The 19,262-nt window shown below is 43.0% G+C and overlaps 1 protein-coding gene across 36 annotated transcripts in view; it reads left to right on the forward strand.

Annotated features, from left to right (window-relative positions):
- The window catches only part of PCBP3 (poly(rC) binding protein 3), a gene marked incomplete at both ends in the record, with an annotated part of 72,899 nt that extends 64,785 nt beyond the window's left edge, over nt 1-8,114 (forward strand). For 34 of the 36 annotated variants that reach the window (XM_079981845.1, XM_079981838.1, XM_079981856.1 and 31 more), the window contains 2 exons: nt 4,274-4,443; nt 7,119-8,114. In XM_079981845.1, the coding sequence (XP_079837971.1) occupies nt 4,274-4,443; nt 7,119-7,155 (207 nt within the window). Of the gene's footprint in view, nt 1-4,273; nt 4,448-7,118 lie in introns of those variants that run through there. The other 2 variants (XM_079981860.1, XM_079981863.1) reach the window with 2 other exon arrangements.
- Nucleotides 8,115-19,262: the final 11,148 nt, after the last annotated feature.

Raw genomic sequence — 19,262 nt, forward strand, 5'->3', positions numbered from 1 at the left:
AAACAGGCATAGGTCCTTCAGAGTCTCCCCTTCTCTGTTCTTTTCTTATGAAATTTCCAGAGCCCAAATGTACTGTTAGTGTTTGTTGAATTGAAATACATAATTGTTTCTGGTATGCTTTTAATTTGTGGGGGCAATTTGCTTAGCAACAAACATTAATTCTCCCCCACTGAGCATGCAAATTTTGGCATGAACATACTCTTAAAAATTAATCTCAGTTATATTTAATTTGTTTGAATTCATCTTCCCTGAATATGGGCAACCAAAACTCTTTCCCAGGTTTGTTCATTCATTCCCCGGGGCAAGCCATGACAGTCGTCCCCTACAGAGACAGCATGACCACCATTAAAACCTCATGTATAGATGGTTTGCATTGTTTATCCATTATGCAAATGAAAGCAATCTGAGCTCTGGTTTCAGTTAATGTATGTGCAGGGACACTGTCTATCACAATTACATCAACACTCTTCTGTTCGACATTCAATAAAACCTTAACAAAAATATTTAAGCAGGTTTCTAAAAATGCATACCTGCATCTGAAGGTGAACAAATAATGTGGTTGAGGAGGAAAAGGTGATGGAGGAATTCTGACTTGAGTGTTTCAGTTTAGTTTAGTTTAGTTTAGTTTGGTTTATGCCATTGATTTTTGAGCTTGGCATGCAACCTGAAATTTAGAGGCCACCATAGTATATTTGAATGAGACAAAGACTTTTGGCTTTTTGAACAGCAAGTCATTATTAATTCTGGTGTCTTAAAGTGGTGTTATCCTCAACAACAATAAATGGGATGTTCTCTCTAGGACTAGGAGCTTCTTCTGAATCTGTAATCCAGTCTGGCTCTCTGGCCCATTATAAATGATCTGCCTCCGATCCTACAGAACAATTCTTCAGGAAATCTACCATTTAAAAGACCTATTTTTCTTTCTACTAACTTAAATTATATAGACAGCAATATACTGTGAGCCGTTTCCAGAATGGCTTGTGTTATGTATTTTGATTACAGCTCCTATTATAATATATTCTCCAACACTTCACAGATGAAAACCAGGGTGCTTATGAGAGTTACCCCATCCGCACGTTGAGTATACTGTGACTTCATGTTCTGGACAGATATAGGCATGAATATGCATTATTTTCAATATGCAAGCCATGTTCACTGTAACCTGTTCCTCAATAAGATTCCATAGAAATGCATCCATAGAGTTGTTGAAGCAATTTATTTTTGGAGTATGAAAGGGACAATATTCTCTTCACCATTTGCTTCTGAGGTCCTATCATTGTGGATTCTGTTAGATTTATCCCCAATACCTTGTTGCTTTCTGGTTGATAGGGCACAAGCTTGCACATCTTTCTATATTCTTACATGGTTCACAGAACCATAGAATAGTAGAGTTGGAGAGGGGCCCGTGGACCAAGCTTCCACTTGAATCAGAAAATCCAGATGTGGTGTATTCCCAACAGATGACTGTCAAACCTCTCTATGAAGACCTCTAGCACACACACATACACAAGCCAGCAATTGGTTCCATTGTCAAGTGGTCCTTACCAATAAGACGTTGCTCCTATCTTCTGTGATAGAAGCCCATTAGATCTAGCTTTGCCCTCCTAGGCAGAAGAAACCAAATCAACACCCTCCTCTGTGTGACAGCCCCTTTGGGTATTTGAAGTGTGCTTTCATGTCCCTTCTCACCTTTTTTATTCATGTTACAAATGCCCAGTTCCTTCCACCTTTGCTGTCCATATCCCTGCATCTTCACTGCCATCTTTGGAACCAATTTTTCTACATCCTTCTTGTCATGCTCTGCAGTTCTGATGATGTCTGACAAGTGCAGAACCAAGTGGAACCATTATTTTTCATAATGCAGCCTAAACTTACATCAGCTTTTTTTACACCCATATTCAGTTGCTGTTTGTAAAATCATTGTTGGATTTATTTGTATATTATTTAGATTTATGCCCCACCCTTCAGATACATTGCCAGGTTTGGTTAAATTCTTACTCTCTGGCTCCAGTTTCTTAGGATGCTCTGTGATGAGTTTGATAGATAGTTGGTCCTGCCTTTGAGCTAGATCACTACAAAAAGCTTTTTTAAAAAATTACATTGCACTTGTAATAGAAGAAAATCAAAATCTGGTACTACTGGGGAAAGCACTAACAGTGTAGAAGCAACACTGCAAGTTGTCATGATATAGACAGCTGCTTCATTCCTCCAGAAACAGGGTGTATCTTGGAGTCCAGCAGACCTTTATGTCTCAAGGCAACCGAAAATGTGGACCCTCCAGCTCCACAGCATTCGAGAGTGAGAGATGAGAGATGAAAGAGATACAGTTTCAAAACATTCAACTCTGCTTGAATCATGTGGAATGTGGTATATTGCACTGTGTATAGGGATAAACAAATCTGTCATGTTGAGTTATCTAAGTTTCTCATGTTTCCAGTCTTAAATTCAGTTCTTCACATTTCTACAACAATTTGCAATTTTATATTTAAAAAAATCCTCATGAAAATCCATCAGCCTTTTTTGTGCAAACTTCTCCTGCTTGTATGTAGGTTTTCAGTAACTAGCACATTTTTCAAGCAGTTTCCCCTAATAAATGCATTTTTGTGCATATTTTCCCTTAAAATATTCATTTTGTACATATTGCTTAGGCGGAAGATGGAAACGCAAAATTCAGAGAAGGACAAGCTCTAAAGAAAAGCTGTGTTTTCGTTCACACATTGTTCCAGAAAGTGCAAAATAACTAAACTAAAATGTTCTAACTAGAACATGAGCAAGATTGAGTATCTCCTCAATCCCTAGCTCTGTATGACAATTTCAGTTTCATTGATGTTCAAGGCAGCTACTTAATTAGATTTACTTTATCATATATTGTTTTGGATGATTTCTTACCTGCTCCTTCACCACGGTCCCAGGGCAGGTCACAGCAATGCAAAAATTGTTTTTACTGTAGGGATGGTCCTCCTAGGAATTTTCCTCGAGGGGTTTCCCAAAGGACAGCCAAAAATGAGCAACAGCAGCATTTAGCAGACCTACTTAGGTGTAAATTTAGCAGCAAGTAAATTCAAAAATACTGTGGACAGGAAACATCAAGATAGATTTTGGAGGCCTAACATTAAAAGTGACAAAGGTGCTCACAGAAACAGCAACTCAGGTGTGGCTGAGTGTCCCATTGTGGACACAGCTGTAGTGAATCTTTCTTAACACCTGGTGGCTAAAATTCCTGTGTTTATAGCTGAAATAACATTTCGATTAACACTCATGTGTTTGAAGACTACTTTTATTTTGATGATGGTTCTTTTTGCTCAGAAGCATCTTTTGCTTGAGCTTGTTTGACCATTCTTAAGATTTTGCCTTGGGGTTTTGGTTTCCAGCTGCCTCTTCTCTGCTTCTCTTTTTCACACTTGAAATGTTTAAGCCATGGCTGTGCTTAGAAGGTTTGCATGCTCACTTTAGTTCACTGACAGCTACTGGTATTACTGAAGATTCGTTCTTGTTAGTGGCTTTGATTGGAGGAGCTAATGAGTTAGTGGGCACAAAAAAATCAGTTACCTTCTCATCCCTGCTTATGTGCCCCCCCCCCGTCCAGCTCTGCCACTACAGAAGTGGGGCACCAGGCTGTGTGTTGACCTGGCCGATCACAGACCTTTCTGTGCCCCTTCATTTCCCCTGGTGCTCAGCTCAGAGCACAAGCCCTTGCTCCATTCTGAGCACACCTGGGAGGAGAGAAAAGGCAGAAGGGCTGAGGCTGAGGAAGAACACCACACCTGCAGCTCACAGCCCTCTTGGAGAGAAGGGTGAGGGGACAGAGAGCCCTTTCGGCCCTTATTCAAGGCACTGCCACCAACACCATCTTATAGTATAGGGAGAAGGGGACATGGAGCTGACTGGGTCCACCACATCTCTCTTTTCACACCATCTGCCACCACAACATGCAGGAAGCTGGAGGGGTTGGGACTGGGGCGAGGATGCAGGCCTCTAAAGTCTCCTCAGCCATTTCGTTAGCCATGATTTGTGGCAAGACAAAGTGCCATGCAGGTCATAAACAGGCCTGGTGGTGACTGTTTATAACCTGAATAGTTTGGAAGAGATTGCCAAGACACAAGAACAGTTCAGCAGGAAAGTGATATAGCAGAGCGCTTTTGAATATTACATTTCCAGAGTATTCAAAACAGAAACATGTGCCCTGACATATCTCACAAGCCCTACGATACTACTCACAATCTTTAACACCAGTGGACCAAATTAAGAAATGCCCCTGTGCCTTTTTTTCTAGCTAATAGGCTGCATAATCGGACGCCAAGGGACCAAAATCAATGAAATTAGACAGATGTCTGGAGCACAGATCAAAATCGCCAATGCCACAGAAGGTTCATCAGAACGCCAAATTACCATCACAGGAACCCCAGCTAACATCAGCCTTGCTCAGTACCTCATCAATGCCAGGTGAGAGCTGCTTACTAAGGTTTCCTAAGTACCTCCCTCACTCCACTTTCATAACCCAAGATATAAATAAAGTGGCCAATTAGACCACAATACAAACGTCTCTGATGCCAACATGTACTCTTTGCTCCTCATGGCAGCAAGAAATGAGATCATCCATCAATCGAGTTTTGGGGAATTCAGTGAACAGTTATGTTGATGGTTCCCCTTTTTCTATTAATCTGGTAATGATAGCTGTAAACGATTAAAAAAATCCAACTATTTTCTCAGTACATATATCTCTTTTCATAACTTTCAAATTAGTTTGGCTATGTCAGAATCTCTCGTAACTCATTCAAAGGGTGTAATTCAATGTCACAATTCTTCCGTCTGGAAAAGCATTTCCGCTTGCCAGAAGGAACAACCCCACCTTTCCTCCCCCTGCATGCTGTTCTGGGGTTTCCTAATTCCCAAGCCAATTTGGGGGGGGGGGTGCAGCGGGCAGCCCCATTGCACAAGTGAAAGTCCTTTCACAGGGCTTATGCTGAAAGGGTTCATTAGGTGAATCCCACCCACAGAGATGCATAATTTATTTTGCAATATTATTGCTTGTTTTGATCCTAAAAAATGAATTGCATTTGCATTTCCTGTATATATTTTTATCTTATCAGGCACTTTTCTGAATAAGGGCAAATAAGGAGAATGATAATAGGTTGGTCATTCCATCTTAATCAGACTTTAAAAAATTATCCTATCTGCTATTTGAAATAATAGGATGTGTTTTAATAGCGGCCAAACTGGTATGGATGAAACAGGAAATGTGTGGGTGGCACAGCTGCACAGGAAGGATCATAGAGTTGGAAGGGACACTGATGGTCATCTCTCCCAACTCCCTGCAATGCAGGAATCTCAACTAGATCATACATTCCTCCTCTGCTTAAAAGCTTCCAGTGAAGTTGAGTCCACCATCTTATGTCTGTTCCAATGTTGAACAGCTGTTTCCGTCAGAAAGTTACTCCTGAAGTTCACTCAGAATCTCCTTTTTTGTAACTTGAAGTTCTGGGTTGTACCTTCTGGAGCAAGGGAAAACAAGCTGGCTCCTTCTTCCACGTGACAGCCTTTGAGATTTTTGAAGATGGCTATCCTATCTCCTCTCAGTCACTTTTCCAGGCTAAACATACCCAGCTCTTTCAAGTGCTCCTCGTAAGGCTTAGTTTCCAGACCCTTGATCATCTTGGTTGCCCTCCCCTGCACTCGCTCCAGCTTGTCAACATCCTTCTTAAATTGTGGTGCCCAGAATTGGACACAGTATTCCAGGTGTGGTCTGATGTGGCAGAATAGAGTGGTACTATTACTTCCCTTGATTGGGACACTAGACTTCTGTTGATGCAGCCGAGAATAGCATTAGCGATTTTTGCTTCTGCATCACACTGTCAACTCATGTTAGATCCTTTTCACATGTTCTGCTAGTAAGCCAGGTGTCTTATATTTGTGCATCTGGTTCTTCCTGCCTAAGAAAGAACCTCTGGAACGTGTCCAGAGGAGGGCAACCAAAATGGTCAAAGGCCTGGAAACGATGCCTTATGAGGAACGGCTAAGGGAGCTGGCATGTTTAGCCTGGAGAAGAGGAGGGTAAGAGGTGATATGATAGCCATGTTCAAATATATAAAAGGATGTCACATAGAGGAGGGAGAAAGGTTGTTTTCTGCTGCTCCAAAGAAGCAGACACGGAGCAATGGTTCCAAACTACAAGAAAGAAGATTCTACCTAAACATTAGGAAGAACTTCCTGACAGTAAGAGCTGTTTGACAGTGGAATTTGCTGCCAAGGAGTGTGGTGGAGTCTCCTTCTTTGGAGGTCTTTAAGCAGAGGCTTGACAACCATATGTCAGGAGTGCTCTGATGGTGTTTCCTGCTTGGCCCTTGTGGTCTCTTCCAACTCTATGATTCTATGATTCTATGATTCTAAGTGCAGAACCTTATATTTGTCCCTACTGAAATTCACTTTCTTAGTTTGGACTTATTTCTCCAATCTGTTAAGGTCATCCCAATTCTATCCTCTGCGGCATTGGCCTCCCCTCCCAGGGTTGGTGTCATCTGAAAATTTGCTGAGAATCCCCTCAGTTCCTCCAGCCATGTCATTTATAAAGACGTCATATATGCCTGCCTGCTCACTATCCTACCAGGCAAATTGAAACCAAGTTCACCGCAAGAAACATATGTACTCTTGTAGACAATCAAATGTCACTTGGGTGAGGAGAGCTGACTTGTCTCCTCTTGGGTCAGGGTTACTGACCAACTCAGAAGCAGGGGGCAAGGGTGGAGTATTCTGGGAAAGGGCCTGGCTGGCTGGCTGGCTGGAGCGCTGAAGGTGAGCCCTCCATACAGCAACGCTTCATTTGTTATAACTTCCTTCTTTTTGTCTTCTTTTAAATATACTAACTGTAATTGTGTTTAAATTAGATCAGATGCTATTTTTTAGGAGAAAAGGATGAGTGTGACAAAATCCATGGTATTGCAGGCAACGTGAATGTAAATTAGCTTGTCAGAATCATTAGCAAGCTCTTTTCCATGTTTGAATTAATGTGAACAGGGGACCTAAGGAGTATGGAGTGAAGTCCTCAGTGTCTATGTTTGTCATAAACTTTAAGCGATTCCCCACTTTCCCTCCCATTTATTTTTTACAATTATTTATTCTAGGCTGACGTCTGAGGTCACTGGAATGGGCGCACTCTAATTTCTGCCAATCACACATCATTCTGCATCACATGACCCTCTCTAGCCAATGACGCTTCTTCACCCAGCTTCTACAATGCGTATACTTACGGCTTCACACACCCCTCTTCTCCTTGGAAACTTTTCTTTAATAACAAATATATGTATATAAATATATATATATATCTATATATATATGTATGTATGTATGTATGTATGTATGTGTGCACATACTAATAAGTTGCTTTATAAGTTGCATTTTGTGATTTTGATTTTGTTCCTGAATTTTAAATTTATGCTCAAGGCCAGTCTGTGTTTCAGCTGTACAGTGCTAACTATTTTATATAGGTTTTGCCTGGGATTTCCCTTGGTAAGACTTTGGAAGAAGGTTGGTCTCGCTAGTCTTTATTTAGCTCAGTTTAGCTAAGATGGTTTTTTTTAATTTTACCCTTTTTTGCAGCACCTGTAGTAGGACTGAGATCTGGCCTAATCTAGAGCAGTGGTTGCTTTGAAATAGCTGTTTCTTTTAATTATTCAATTGTTCCTTCCATCTTTGAACCCTGATTGTCCTTGGCTCATCCTTAAAATGTTTGGATCTCTGTCCTAAGAATGTGGCATGACTTTCTCCCATTTCATGTTGGAAGTGGAACAGGCAGGAGCCCAGGAGCATCAACCGGGTCCTCATGGGTTCCTGCAAGGACTGGGCTGCTTCCAGTGAGGCACAGCCAAAGCAAAGCAAGCCATTTTCGTTACCAAGCAGAGAACAAGGTGAGGAAAATATTCCTTTAAATATAGAATTATTTCATAGAAATGGAGACAAATAAAAAATTTAATGCGGCAGGAACTGCTGAAAATATCCCTAAGAGAATCACCCACAGACTTTTGGACTTAGCTCAGGAAGCTCCAGCCTCTGGGAGCCTGCTGTGTTTGCCATTGTTTGTATTTAATAAAAGTCTGTGCAGCTCTGCTAGTAACAAGCTCTGCCTTTGGTCTTTGTGTGCTCCTTCTTGGTTTTCCTTGACAGGCTCTTTGTCTCACCTGCCTCCACTGCCTCCTTCCTCTTCCATGCTTCTGTTTGATCAGATTGGATCCAATAAGCATATATTTAGTGTTGGTTGATTTTTTTTGTTTTGATCCTCCCTCGACATTCCTATTCACTTTTAAGCTCTGCTGGAAACTCTGAGACACAGGTGGCACTGTGGGTTAAACCACAAAGCCTAGGACTTGCTGATCAGAAGGTCAGCGGTTCGAATCCCCGCGACGGGGTGAGCTCCCGTTGCTCAGTCCCTGCTCCTGCCAACCTAGCAGTTTGAAAGCACATCAAAGTGCAAGTAGATAAATAGGTACCGCTCCAGCGGGAAGGTAAACAGCGTTTCCGTGCACTGCTCTGGTTCACCAGAAGCAGCTTAATCATGCTGGCCACATGACCCAGAAGCTGTACGCCGGCTCCCTCGGCCAATAAAGCGAGATGAGCGCCACAACCCCAGAGTCGGCCATGACTGGACCTACCTTTACCTTTACCTTTAGAAACTCTGAGCATCTTGAAAGGCAAACCTCTGGGAACAAACCATTCTGAAAAACAGGAAGGCAATACATGAATGATGAGAATTTACTAGGTCCTCTGACGGTGATGACTCTACTGCCACCCCCTGAGGCTGGGGGAGGGGAGGAAAAGGGAGATGGGGGGGCAGAGGAGAAAGAGGAGGGGAGCGTCAAGTGCAGGACTCAAGAAGCAGCATGCTCCTTGTGGGCCTCTGGATCTGCCACCCCTCCCAGCTTTTCTGAGCCCACTGCCCCAGTGCTTCATGGGCCCTGGAATTTACTACAACAGGATATAGCACAATCAGTTCACACTCCTTTCTCAGCACTTGGGAAATGCGGGGTGAAATCAGCATATGCTAACTTCTGCTCTCATTGACCAGTACTGAGACAATTAGGTGGAGCTGGGTGGAACCCAGCCCTGGGTTCCTCATCCACAGCCGGGTGTACTTCTGCCAGCCCATAATCTCCTGAATTGCTCTCCTCCCATAATCCCAGTTGGATGCCTATAAGAAACCAAGTGGGAGGTTGGTGGCTTTTTAAAAAGAGCAGCAAATAGTTATCTCTGAAAATGCCAAAAACACCCCTCCACCCCTAAAGGCATGGTATTTTCACATTCATAAAACTCTACAGATTGTAGTAAATTGCCAAGTACCAGTTGATTACAAGTGCAATAAATGGTAGAGAGCAATTCAAACATCTCTTGTTACACAACAATAAGTAGTGATTCCTCACAAAGGGACAGCACAGCACATGCCTCGTTTATATTCTACGTTTGAATGTAACGTTTTCATTTATAGTATTTAAATGTGGTAAGGAATTTTCACTTGCAAAGAAAGCTGTCCAAATGTTGGAAAATTAAGGTCAATCTGCTCTTTTTCTAATAAACACTATAAAACCCTTTTATGACAAATAGTTATCAAGGTCTGTAGAGACAGATGTTTTTTCCAGTGGTCTTTAACAACCTTATGGAGACAATGTCGAGTAGCAGAAGTCCACAATCGCATATTGGATCTATTAGGACTTGTACAACATTATGGTTTTGGCAAATTTGAGAAAACTTGAGGTGGCTAAAATCCTTTGCGCTAGACCTTAAGTCTATGGTTCTATGCAGTTTTTACAACATGATGCCTGAAAAGGACATTTCCCAACAATAACTGAACAAAGCAAACTGCATGCTAAAAGACCACATCAAAGACACTGAAGAAACAAGAGTGAGTTTACTTCTACAATTTATTACGGGAATAAAATGAGGTAAAGAATCTAAGACAAGGTGACAGCATGTCATGGGAGTGGAGGGTGGGAATCATGCATGGTACCAAGACTTGCTATTGGATTCAGCTTGGGTAGAAATCCTGTGTCAGCAGAACAGACATACAGACAGACAGAATACCTTTAGCTGCAAGCATGATAGGAGCAGAGAAAGGAAGCCCATTATACATTGTCGCACTTATAAGTGCATTTTTGTCTAGAGGGAAAAGGCTGTGAAGCAATGCTAGGAAGCAGTGTTATAACATTAGCAGGCATTGCCCAACTAAAACAACCAGTACTTTGGGTCTCAGAACCGCATGTGATGTTAGGTGTATAGACAGCAATTATTGCTCATCTGTCTGGCATCAGAAAACAGCCAGTTAATCTGATGTGCTGTTACTTCTGTAAATATATGCTAAAATGTTACCCATGGACTGCCAAATTGTTGGAAAACTGGGAAATACGTGCTGTAGAGTTTCTGATCTAGATTAAGTCCCCTTTGACATGTGTTACATTGTGCACAGGGAACCAGAAGGGATAAGAATCCATATAAAGCAGAACTCGAATGCAGACAGAATGACACCGATTCTTTAATACCAGTAATTCTAGATGAATACCCTATGGAGATGGTTGTCTGCTATCCAGCTAGATTTGTTTTGGAATCACTGTTGCAACATAATACATATTAACTGACTGGAGGGGTTGGGAACATGATAAATACCTGGGAGGCTCTCTGCACATTGATTTATGCTACATCTTTCTCAATGCCAAAATCCTGTCTGCTGTTTGTGTGGGATGAGCATGGAATTTAACATGGAGCTATAAAAAAAGTAAACAGTATTTTGTGTAATGGATAATATGAAGCACACCGACAGCATTTACTTCCCATAATTGCCAGGGGAACTAAAACAGAGTGAAGTTCGTTTGGGGCAGAACTTTGAATGATTTCTAACTCCTCTTCATGTTCATTCCCTCCCACACTCCCCCAGCAGGTGAACTAGACTCTTGCATTTTTTTAAAAAAAAACACAGCAATAAGTCAATTGGACATCTATAATGAAAGTTAGAAAGCAAAACAGGGCAGCAACAATTTTAGGCATATTATGCAGACATGGAGGAACTGCTGTTTCTATGGATGCTTTGTGACTTAATCACTGCCGCTAAGCAATCAGAAAGAAGGCAAGGCAGGCATTTCCTGTATCTTTGCTGCTGAAGAGACTCGCTCTCTTCTGAGAGGAGCAGCTTGCAGTAAGAAATATAGCAGGGTAAGCCTTTTCTAGTAAGGAAATACATTAGGAAGAAAGCTTCACCTGTTGACACTTGTGGACCATTTACTTTTGGATCATATCCATCAGCATAGCAGCTTAAATTATAACATGCTAGATGCTGAAAGAAATCACAGAGGATAGGGTTTTTTATGAACAAACAGTTCAGTTGGATGAAATTGAACTAGAATGGGTTCCTTTTTAAAAAATAAACTTTCCAAGCACTGGTTATTTCCATATTTATTATTAAAATTTATTTCAGACCAGAATTTAACCTAAAAGCAACTGCCCACATGCTAGAACTCTGGAACAATTGCAGAAGACAAATCCCCAGTTTTCATGCCTGGCAGAAACCTGCCTGAATAAAAACATATTTCATTGTCTCTGGAAAGCACACGGACCTGAACTGCAGCAGATTTTCTCTTTTGGGGGAGCACCCAGCAAGGATATCTCACTATGTGCCCTAACATTTTGTAAAGTGTTGGACTTGGATGTTTCTACACCTGAACCAAACATAACATTGTTATCTCTGTCACTTCTGATTGTTTAAATGATGCATAAAGGTTATGGTGAGAGGGGAGTAAATACACTCATGATTAAAACTCAAGAGCCTATGATGATTACCAAGCCAGAAGAGGCTAGAATTATGGGTAGCTTGGTTTTTATGTAAGACTTGAATATTAAAGTCAAAGTGAGTAGGTGTCTGATTTGTGCAAAGTTTATTGTAAATTTGTGTAAGGGTTTTAAGCAGGCCATTCTGGCCACCTCATACACCTCCCTATGTGAACTGCTGAGTGTCCTTTCTAGAGCTAACAGTTCTGGGTAAATAACGTAGGAAGCGCAGCACTGGCCTGGGAACATTAGTTCTGTTCTTGGAATGCTCTGAAAATTAAAAGCAAGTGTCTGCTTGAGCATCTGCAAGTGGCAGGGTTCCTATGGCTTGTAAGTTTGCCAGAGGCCTGAAAGCCAGAGAAACTCTCCGTCCCCAGAATGATGCTCTTGCCAAATGTGCAGTTGCTTATACTGGACCCCTGAAGGTACCAATGCTGAGGATTCATACAAAGACAAATGTGCCCCATGAATACTTAGGACCATTCTCAACAGCTGCATGGTTTATTTTCTAACTAGCATTTCCATCAAGCTGGAAAGCCAGCCAGTCCACTAAGGTTTTGGTACATTTCCTAGCTTTAATTATGCAGAAACTAAAATATGCAAAAACCCCAACCACCAAAAGTTGCCCTAATCTGAGGCTCTATTTGAGGCATGATGGAAACCAGTGAAAACTTTGGGGCTAATTCTCATTGAGGTTGTAAAATTTGTGCTTGATCTGTACCACATTAGACTGTACAGTAAACAGTGCATTCGATGCTTCTCCATGCAGAAACTTTCCTCTCATATATAAAACTAGCATACGATGCTAGGCCAGAACACATTTCCCTTAATACTTAGAATTTTTGTGCAGGGAAGTTTTTTGCTCATATAATAACCTGAAAACACAAAACCAGTCATGATTCCACCACACCAACAGCTCGGGACAGCGAAACATAGGCACAGGTTTACTATCTCGGGGCAAACTAGGAATTTGGGCTGGTGTTGTAACCAGAGATGCATGAATCTGTCAATTTTTGTTCTCTCCATTTCTCATTTTTCCACTCTTAAATTCAGTTCTCTCCATTTCTACAGCTATTTTCAAATTTTATTTTAATCCTCTTGAAATTTCTCCTTACACATATCACAGAATCACAGAATTGCAGAGCTGGAGTGGTCATCTAGTCCAACCCCTTGCAATTCTGGAATCTTTTGCCAAACATGGGGCTTGAACCCATCACCCAGAGATTAAGAGTCTCATGCTCTACCAACAGAACTATCCCAGCAGTTTTCTGCCTGGACCAGGCTACTCTGTACCCATAATTTATTTTTAGATGGAGTCTAATTCTGAATATAGGCAACTAAGTCGACAAACAGGGAATGTCCTTCATACAAAGCACAACAAACTGGCTTCTCCATCCTCACCACAAGCCAGCATATTAGCCTGGAGGCCTTTACCTCTTTCAAGATGCTCAGTTTACAGCTTATGTTTCAGGAGGGTGGAGTTTCTCTTAGAATTTACTTAGTAGTTGAACATTTTGGCTTTTGTTTACTTCTGACCAGATGTGGCAGAGGATTCCAGAGCAAAGCTGAGAGGCAGAACTTGTGCTCAGAAATTGGCCCACGGCCGCCCTCTCCACCGACGCTCTGAAAGTAGGACTGTATGTACTTCATGGTCAGAGCCAAGTTTAATCCAAAATCTACATGGAAAACTCCCCTTAAAATGTTCTCACATCTGTCGCTCTTAGTACTGGCACTCAGAGTGTAATGGGATTACCCTGTATCTCGTGTGGCTCACTTTCTTCAGCCAGGGTAGTTATATGCTCGGATGAGTGCGTCACACTCTAAGGCCTGCTGAGCCACAACATGTGATGATATTGCAGCATCACTGCTGTGAAAACCTCAAGCTGGTTTGGGGGTCCCATTTTGAGAGTAGTTATCATTTTGTGCCCAAATCGGTGTAGCTCATTTGGAGTGGACTGAGGACCATGGAGATACACAAATGCATCTCCACCAATTCAAGCTGCCTAAAGATTTGTATACTAATGGAGCAGACAGCAACTTCAGACAAGGCATTGCAAAAATGAAACAAGAGGAAAGAAAATGACTCCATATTGCCTGGACCACAGCCTTAGTCCTTATTGCCGCCCCTCCAGCTGCTTTTTGCAAAAACTTTGCAGAAAATAATTGTAGCCATTAATCTCAAGGGCTGAAATGTGTGATTTGACCTCTGGTGTTTACAAAGTTTGGGCCTTTCCACTCGATACTTCCTGCCACTTGTCAACTTCCTGGATGCTACCAGTAACAGCTAGGGTAGAGCGCAGCCCCCACTTTGTAGTCACTTAAGGACAGAGGCGTAAGAAAGAGGGAGAATGTATTGGCCACATTCAAATGGCCACATGCAATTACAAAGAGCAGAGGCGGATCTGGGGAAGCGCAACGGGCACTGGGCACAGAGCCTCGGGGACACCACAGGGGGCGCCGCAACTATGCTGTAGAATAGAAAGTGAGAGGCAGGGGGTGCCACATTTTATCGTTGCAGAGGGTGCTGCTGAAATTTGAGAGCCCGAAGTCTGCAGTAGGAAGAGCAGGTAATGTGCTTTTTCATATCCATATTTGAGCCCCCTCTCCATCTCCCAACTACAACCTAAATCACACATACATATTGCATTCGATTCATAGCAGTGTGTTTTGATGGCGGGCTTCTATGATTGACAATAAAACTGCAATGTGTAAAAGGTTTTTGAATAAAGAGCTTTTGCAAACTCCTACCGCTACCATGACTGGTAGTGATCAGACACAGATAAAGGAATATAAAATTAATAGTGGTTAGGAAGGAAAAGTTCAGCTACTTTGTCAATGATGGTCTCTCCTCTTATTTTCTGATTTAATACAAGCCTTTAATGGGTACCCAACCACAGACCATGATGTCTCTCAGGTTCCAGTTAAAATACTGTGATTATTTGATGTGATCTCTAGGTTTTGGCTGCTGCACTTGCTGACTCCGCTGTGGTATGAGATAGAAAAATATTGCTTGTTACCCCTGGTGGCCTAACAGTTAGCCAGCAGTAAATCACAACACACAAGTTGCAGTTTATTGTTTATTAGCAAAAAACAGGATCTGCACAGGAGTGCCAGGCCTAATGAGCACAGCAACTGGAGACTGTGCCTGCGTGTTGCTTATCTCCTCTGCCCTTTACGTGATTCTTCTGGGAGACAAGGGTGGAGAGGAGCTTGTCGCAGCAGCAGAGGGAGACATGCGTGACTCTTCGCCAGCCTCACTCCTCTCTGCCTCTTGGCCTCCCTCCTTCCACTCTCCTGCTTCAGCTTCTGCCTCTGACTCTGGACTTTTCTCTGCCGTAGACTCCCCCAGCTCACTAGACCCTGTTACTGTGGGAATGTTCAGGGGTGCATGAGAGGATATATTGGGAGATTATATCCTAATCCAACTTGTGCTAACAAGTTCCCAAAATATCAGCAGAGTTTATAGACATTCCCCTTTAGTTCGCAACGGTAACGTCTGCACAGGTTCGCTAGAACCTCTATAATAATTACTCTGGTAATTTCCCCTTTTGTTCCCTCTTAAAATACAAGACACGACACAGTCTTCATAAAAGTATAAAAGAGTTTACTCACGTTCTGTTCACAATGTGATCCCAGAAGGCAGACAGCTTTAAAAAGGTTACATACACTTAGAATCTATCTTATAGGAAGATAGTACTGTCCTCTCTTGGCTGAGAGCCAAGAGGGCATGTTGCTCCTTCAGAAGATGAAGATGAGAGAGAGAGATATGGCTGCCTGCCCTGTGCTTTTATCATTTACCTGCACAGGTGAGGCCACACCCACCTCTGGTCACATGCGGAGGAAGTCCGTCCCCTGGAAGTTTACCTGCTTGCTAGACAGACATCCCTCCCCATGTTCTAACATGTACACTCTAGGAATGTTGTCACTGACTCCTCCTGTGTTTACATCCCACATACCGCTTCTCAGGCAATACAGTGGTGCCCCGCAAGACGAACGCCTCGCAAGACGAAAAGCCCACTAGACAAAAGGGTTTTACCGTTTTGGAGGCGCTTCGCAAAACGAATTTCCCTATGGGGTTGCTTCGCACGACGAAAATGTATTGCGAGTTCCCGCGGGTTTTTTCCTGCTTTTTTCGCCCTTTTCCTAAGCCGCTAAGCCGCTTAACAGCTGATCTGCTGATAAGCCGCTTCTCAGCTGATCGCTAAAAGCCGCTAGACCGCTAATAGCGCTAATCCGCTAAGCCGTCAATGGGCTTGCTTCGCAAGACGAAAAAACCGCTAGACGAAGAGAATCGCGGAACGGATTAATTTCGTCTTGCGAGGCACCACTGTACAACATACACAAAACATAAACAACTTTATTCAACCACCCAGAGTCCCAGCTTGACACGTAGATTCTGGAAACTCTCTCTTGGTAGGGGTTTCGTCAGGATGTCAGCAGTCATCTCTTGGGTGCTGCAGTAGGATAGCTCCACAAGTCCATCCTGGATCATCTGGCATATGTAGTGGTATTTAACCCCAATGTGTTTTATTCTGGCCAGGAACTTCTCAGTTACCTCTTCAATTTCTGATACTCCCCTCTCCCAGTCTTCATTCTCCTACTTCCGCTCTTCATTGTCCCACCACCAATGTTTGGGCTCTGAACCTTCTTCCCTTGAGGGTTCCCCAGCTGGTTTCCGCCACCATTCCTCTGTGTCCAGAAGCGGCTTAGTCATGCTGGCCACATGACCCAGAACAACTGTCTGCAGACAAACGCCGGCTCCCTTGGCCTATAGAGTGAGATGAGCGCACAACCCCAGAGTCGTTCATGACTGGAGCTAACGGTCAGGGATACCTTTACCTTTTAGAGTTCTGGCACTGATTATTTCTAATGGTAAATTCTATCATTTCCATTTTATTGCATGTATAATTCCAGTCACACGCTTTCAGTCTTGGGTGACACGACTAAGAGAAAGTGGCATGAACATAGTTTGCACCAAGGGGAGCCCTGGGACTCAGGCTAGATCAGACTTCTTTCTGCAACTAACTCCTTGGTTGGTTCCCTCGGCACCCATAAAATTCTCCAAACTTCTGCCATCCAAGCCCTGCTGCATTTCATTAGCCTTCTTTGTAAATATTCTTTAAGGAGCAAGCTAAGCAAGACGGGAGCAGTCGTGAGTATTATTCAGACAGCGCCTGCTATTTGCTTAATGCAAAATAATCCATGTGCACATGTTGCCTTGGCCCTCATCCGGCTGCCCTCTGATGTGTCCAGGGCTTGGGTCTCCTGTTTGCCTCAGGCTCAGTGCCAGATTTCAGCTTTTCTCTTCATTTGGCCCTGACACCTGGACTGAGCAAATGTTTGCAGCCTCTTCCAGTCCTGTAGATCAGTTATTAGGTTCTTTTGCAAAAGCACCATCTAAGGCATCAGTGTCATTTGAAGTGAACACCTGGGAAAAGATGTCACTGCAGCCGGGGGGAGGGGAGGATGGGGGGGGTGAAACCAAACACTAGTCTGACCAATTGAGCTAAGTTTCACTATTATTATCACTGTCAAACACATCTAAATAAATCAAGCAAGCAAGCAATCCCGTCAGTTGTTGGAGTGGGGAGATTTAAGCTTTCTGTCTCCCCCCAGCTGCAATAGTCATGAGAACCACTTCTCTGCACTGGCAATTAACCTTAGGTGAAAAGCTCTCATTGGTGTCTGGTATATCATTTCTTTTTAAGCCCACAAACTGTTTGCTAATCACATCATTCGTGTAATATGTTGCATTAATAGGCACTACAAAAATCAGATACAGTGGTGCCCCGCAAGACGAATGCCTCGCTAGACGAAAAACACACAAGACGAAAGGGTTTTTCGTTTCTTGAGTTGCTTCGCAAGACGAATTTCCCTATGGGCTTGCTTCGCAAGATGAAAACGTCTTGCGGGTTTGCTTCCTTTTTCTTAAAGCCGTTAATACCCGGGGAATCCGCGCTCCGCAAGACAAAAAAATCGCAAGACGAAGCAACTCGCGGAACGAATTAATTTCGTCATGCGAGGCACCACTGTACTGCCTTTAGCAAGACTCCAGTCGCTTTTCACAGCAGGATCCGCACTGAGCACATTCCTGTTGCTGTTAGCATGAATTAGTGCAAGGAAAGGCTTTTCTCTGCACACGCACTTTCCTAGGCAGCTTTATACAAAGGAATGTGGCCGCGCTAAACATTTTATCTGCAGGATAAGGGCAAGGGAAACTTGTTAATCAGTTTTGCTGTTTTGTTATGAAGTCAGAAATGTGGGCGGGGGGAGAACTGCTGGGTCTTTTGCTTTCTCCTCCCTGCTCTTTCTTCTCATCAGAACTCTTTTAGGTTTGGAGCTACGTCCTCTGCTGCAAAAATTCCTTCTCCAAACGACACTTATTTTCTGGGAAATCAAGCCAAACTTTCCCACAAATGCAGACAGCTATTAAAGATATATTATTACCAGATGTTTGGGGGTTTGTCCCATATAACCAGGAGCCAACAGGAGTTAATTGGAAAAATATTAACCCTTCCAAAACCAATAGTGCACTTAAACACTCTATAGAGCTTGAACTGCTAGTTCCACAGATCACGTGCTGTAACTGTTTAGTCATCTTCACAGTGGGTTCAAAATAAGCCAAAGTCCTGTCCACTTGGCCAGGTGAGATTGGGTGGGGGCTGCAGGGGACTAGAAACAATAGAAATGTGAAATGTTTGAGAAGAGAATCAGGAAGGCCATTCTGAACTCCTTGAAGGAGGGCAAGATTCACATAGAATAAACGTTTATTTTAAATTAGCAAGCAAGCAAATAAATAAATAAATGCTTTCCGTGGCAAGAAATTAGAATTAACTCAAACCCAAGATGATCGCTTACACCAGGGGTCACCAACCCTTTTGGACTAATGGGCACAGTTTGAATTTTGTGAGAGTCACAAAATGGCTGCCATGGAGGGAGGATGCCATAATGCAAAATGGCTTCTGTGGGTTGATTTAAATTGAAAGCTAGCTGGGTAGAGAACTGCTGAAACTGAAAAACAAAACAAAGCTAAGAGCTAAGAGCTAAGAGAAGAGTTGAATGCCTGCCCACAATAAAAAGTTGTTGTATTTAACTCTTGAAGAGGGCAGGGGGCTGCTTTTTCAGGATAACCTAAGTAATGATAGGGTGGTTGTGTTCATGAAAAATCCAACCACCCTCAGGGAAAGCCTTGTGTGAGGAGACCTCTGGTCAGAGCTGGCCAGTCCATGAGGCAGACTGAGGCAGCTGCCTCAGGCGGCAGAATCCAAGTGGTGCTTCCGGAGAAGGGAGGAGAAGTGGCTGCAGCTCCCGGGTTCTGGCGAGATCTCACAAGAGTCCCCGAGCCTGGAAGGCACAGGGGCAAGGCTTTGCCAGGGGAGCACATGGCACACTGTCCATGCACACAGCAGCACCTTCCCATTTTTCCTCACACAATGAAGCAGAAGCCCACCCCTGCGCCTTGG

The sequence above is a fragment of the Podarcis cretensis genome (genome assembly GCF_951804945.1).
Source record: "Podarcis cretensis genome assembly, chromosome: 1".
NCBI lineage: Eukaryota > Metazoa > Chordata > Lepidosauria > Squamata > Lacertidae > Podarcis > Podarcis cretensis.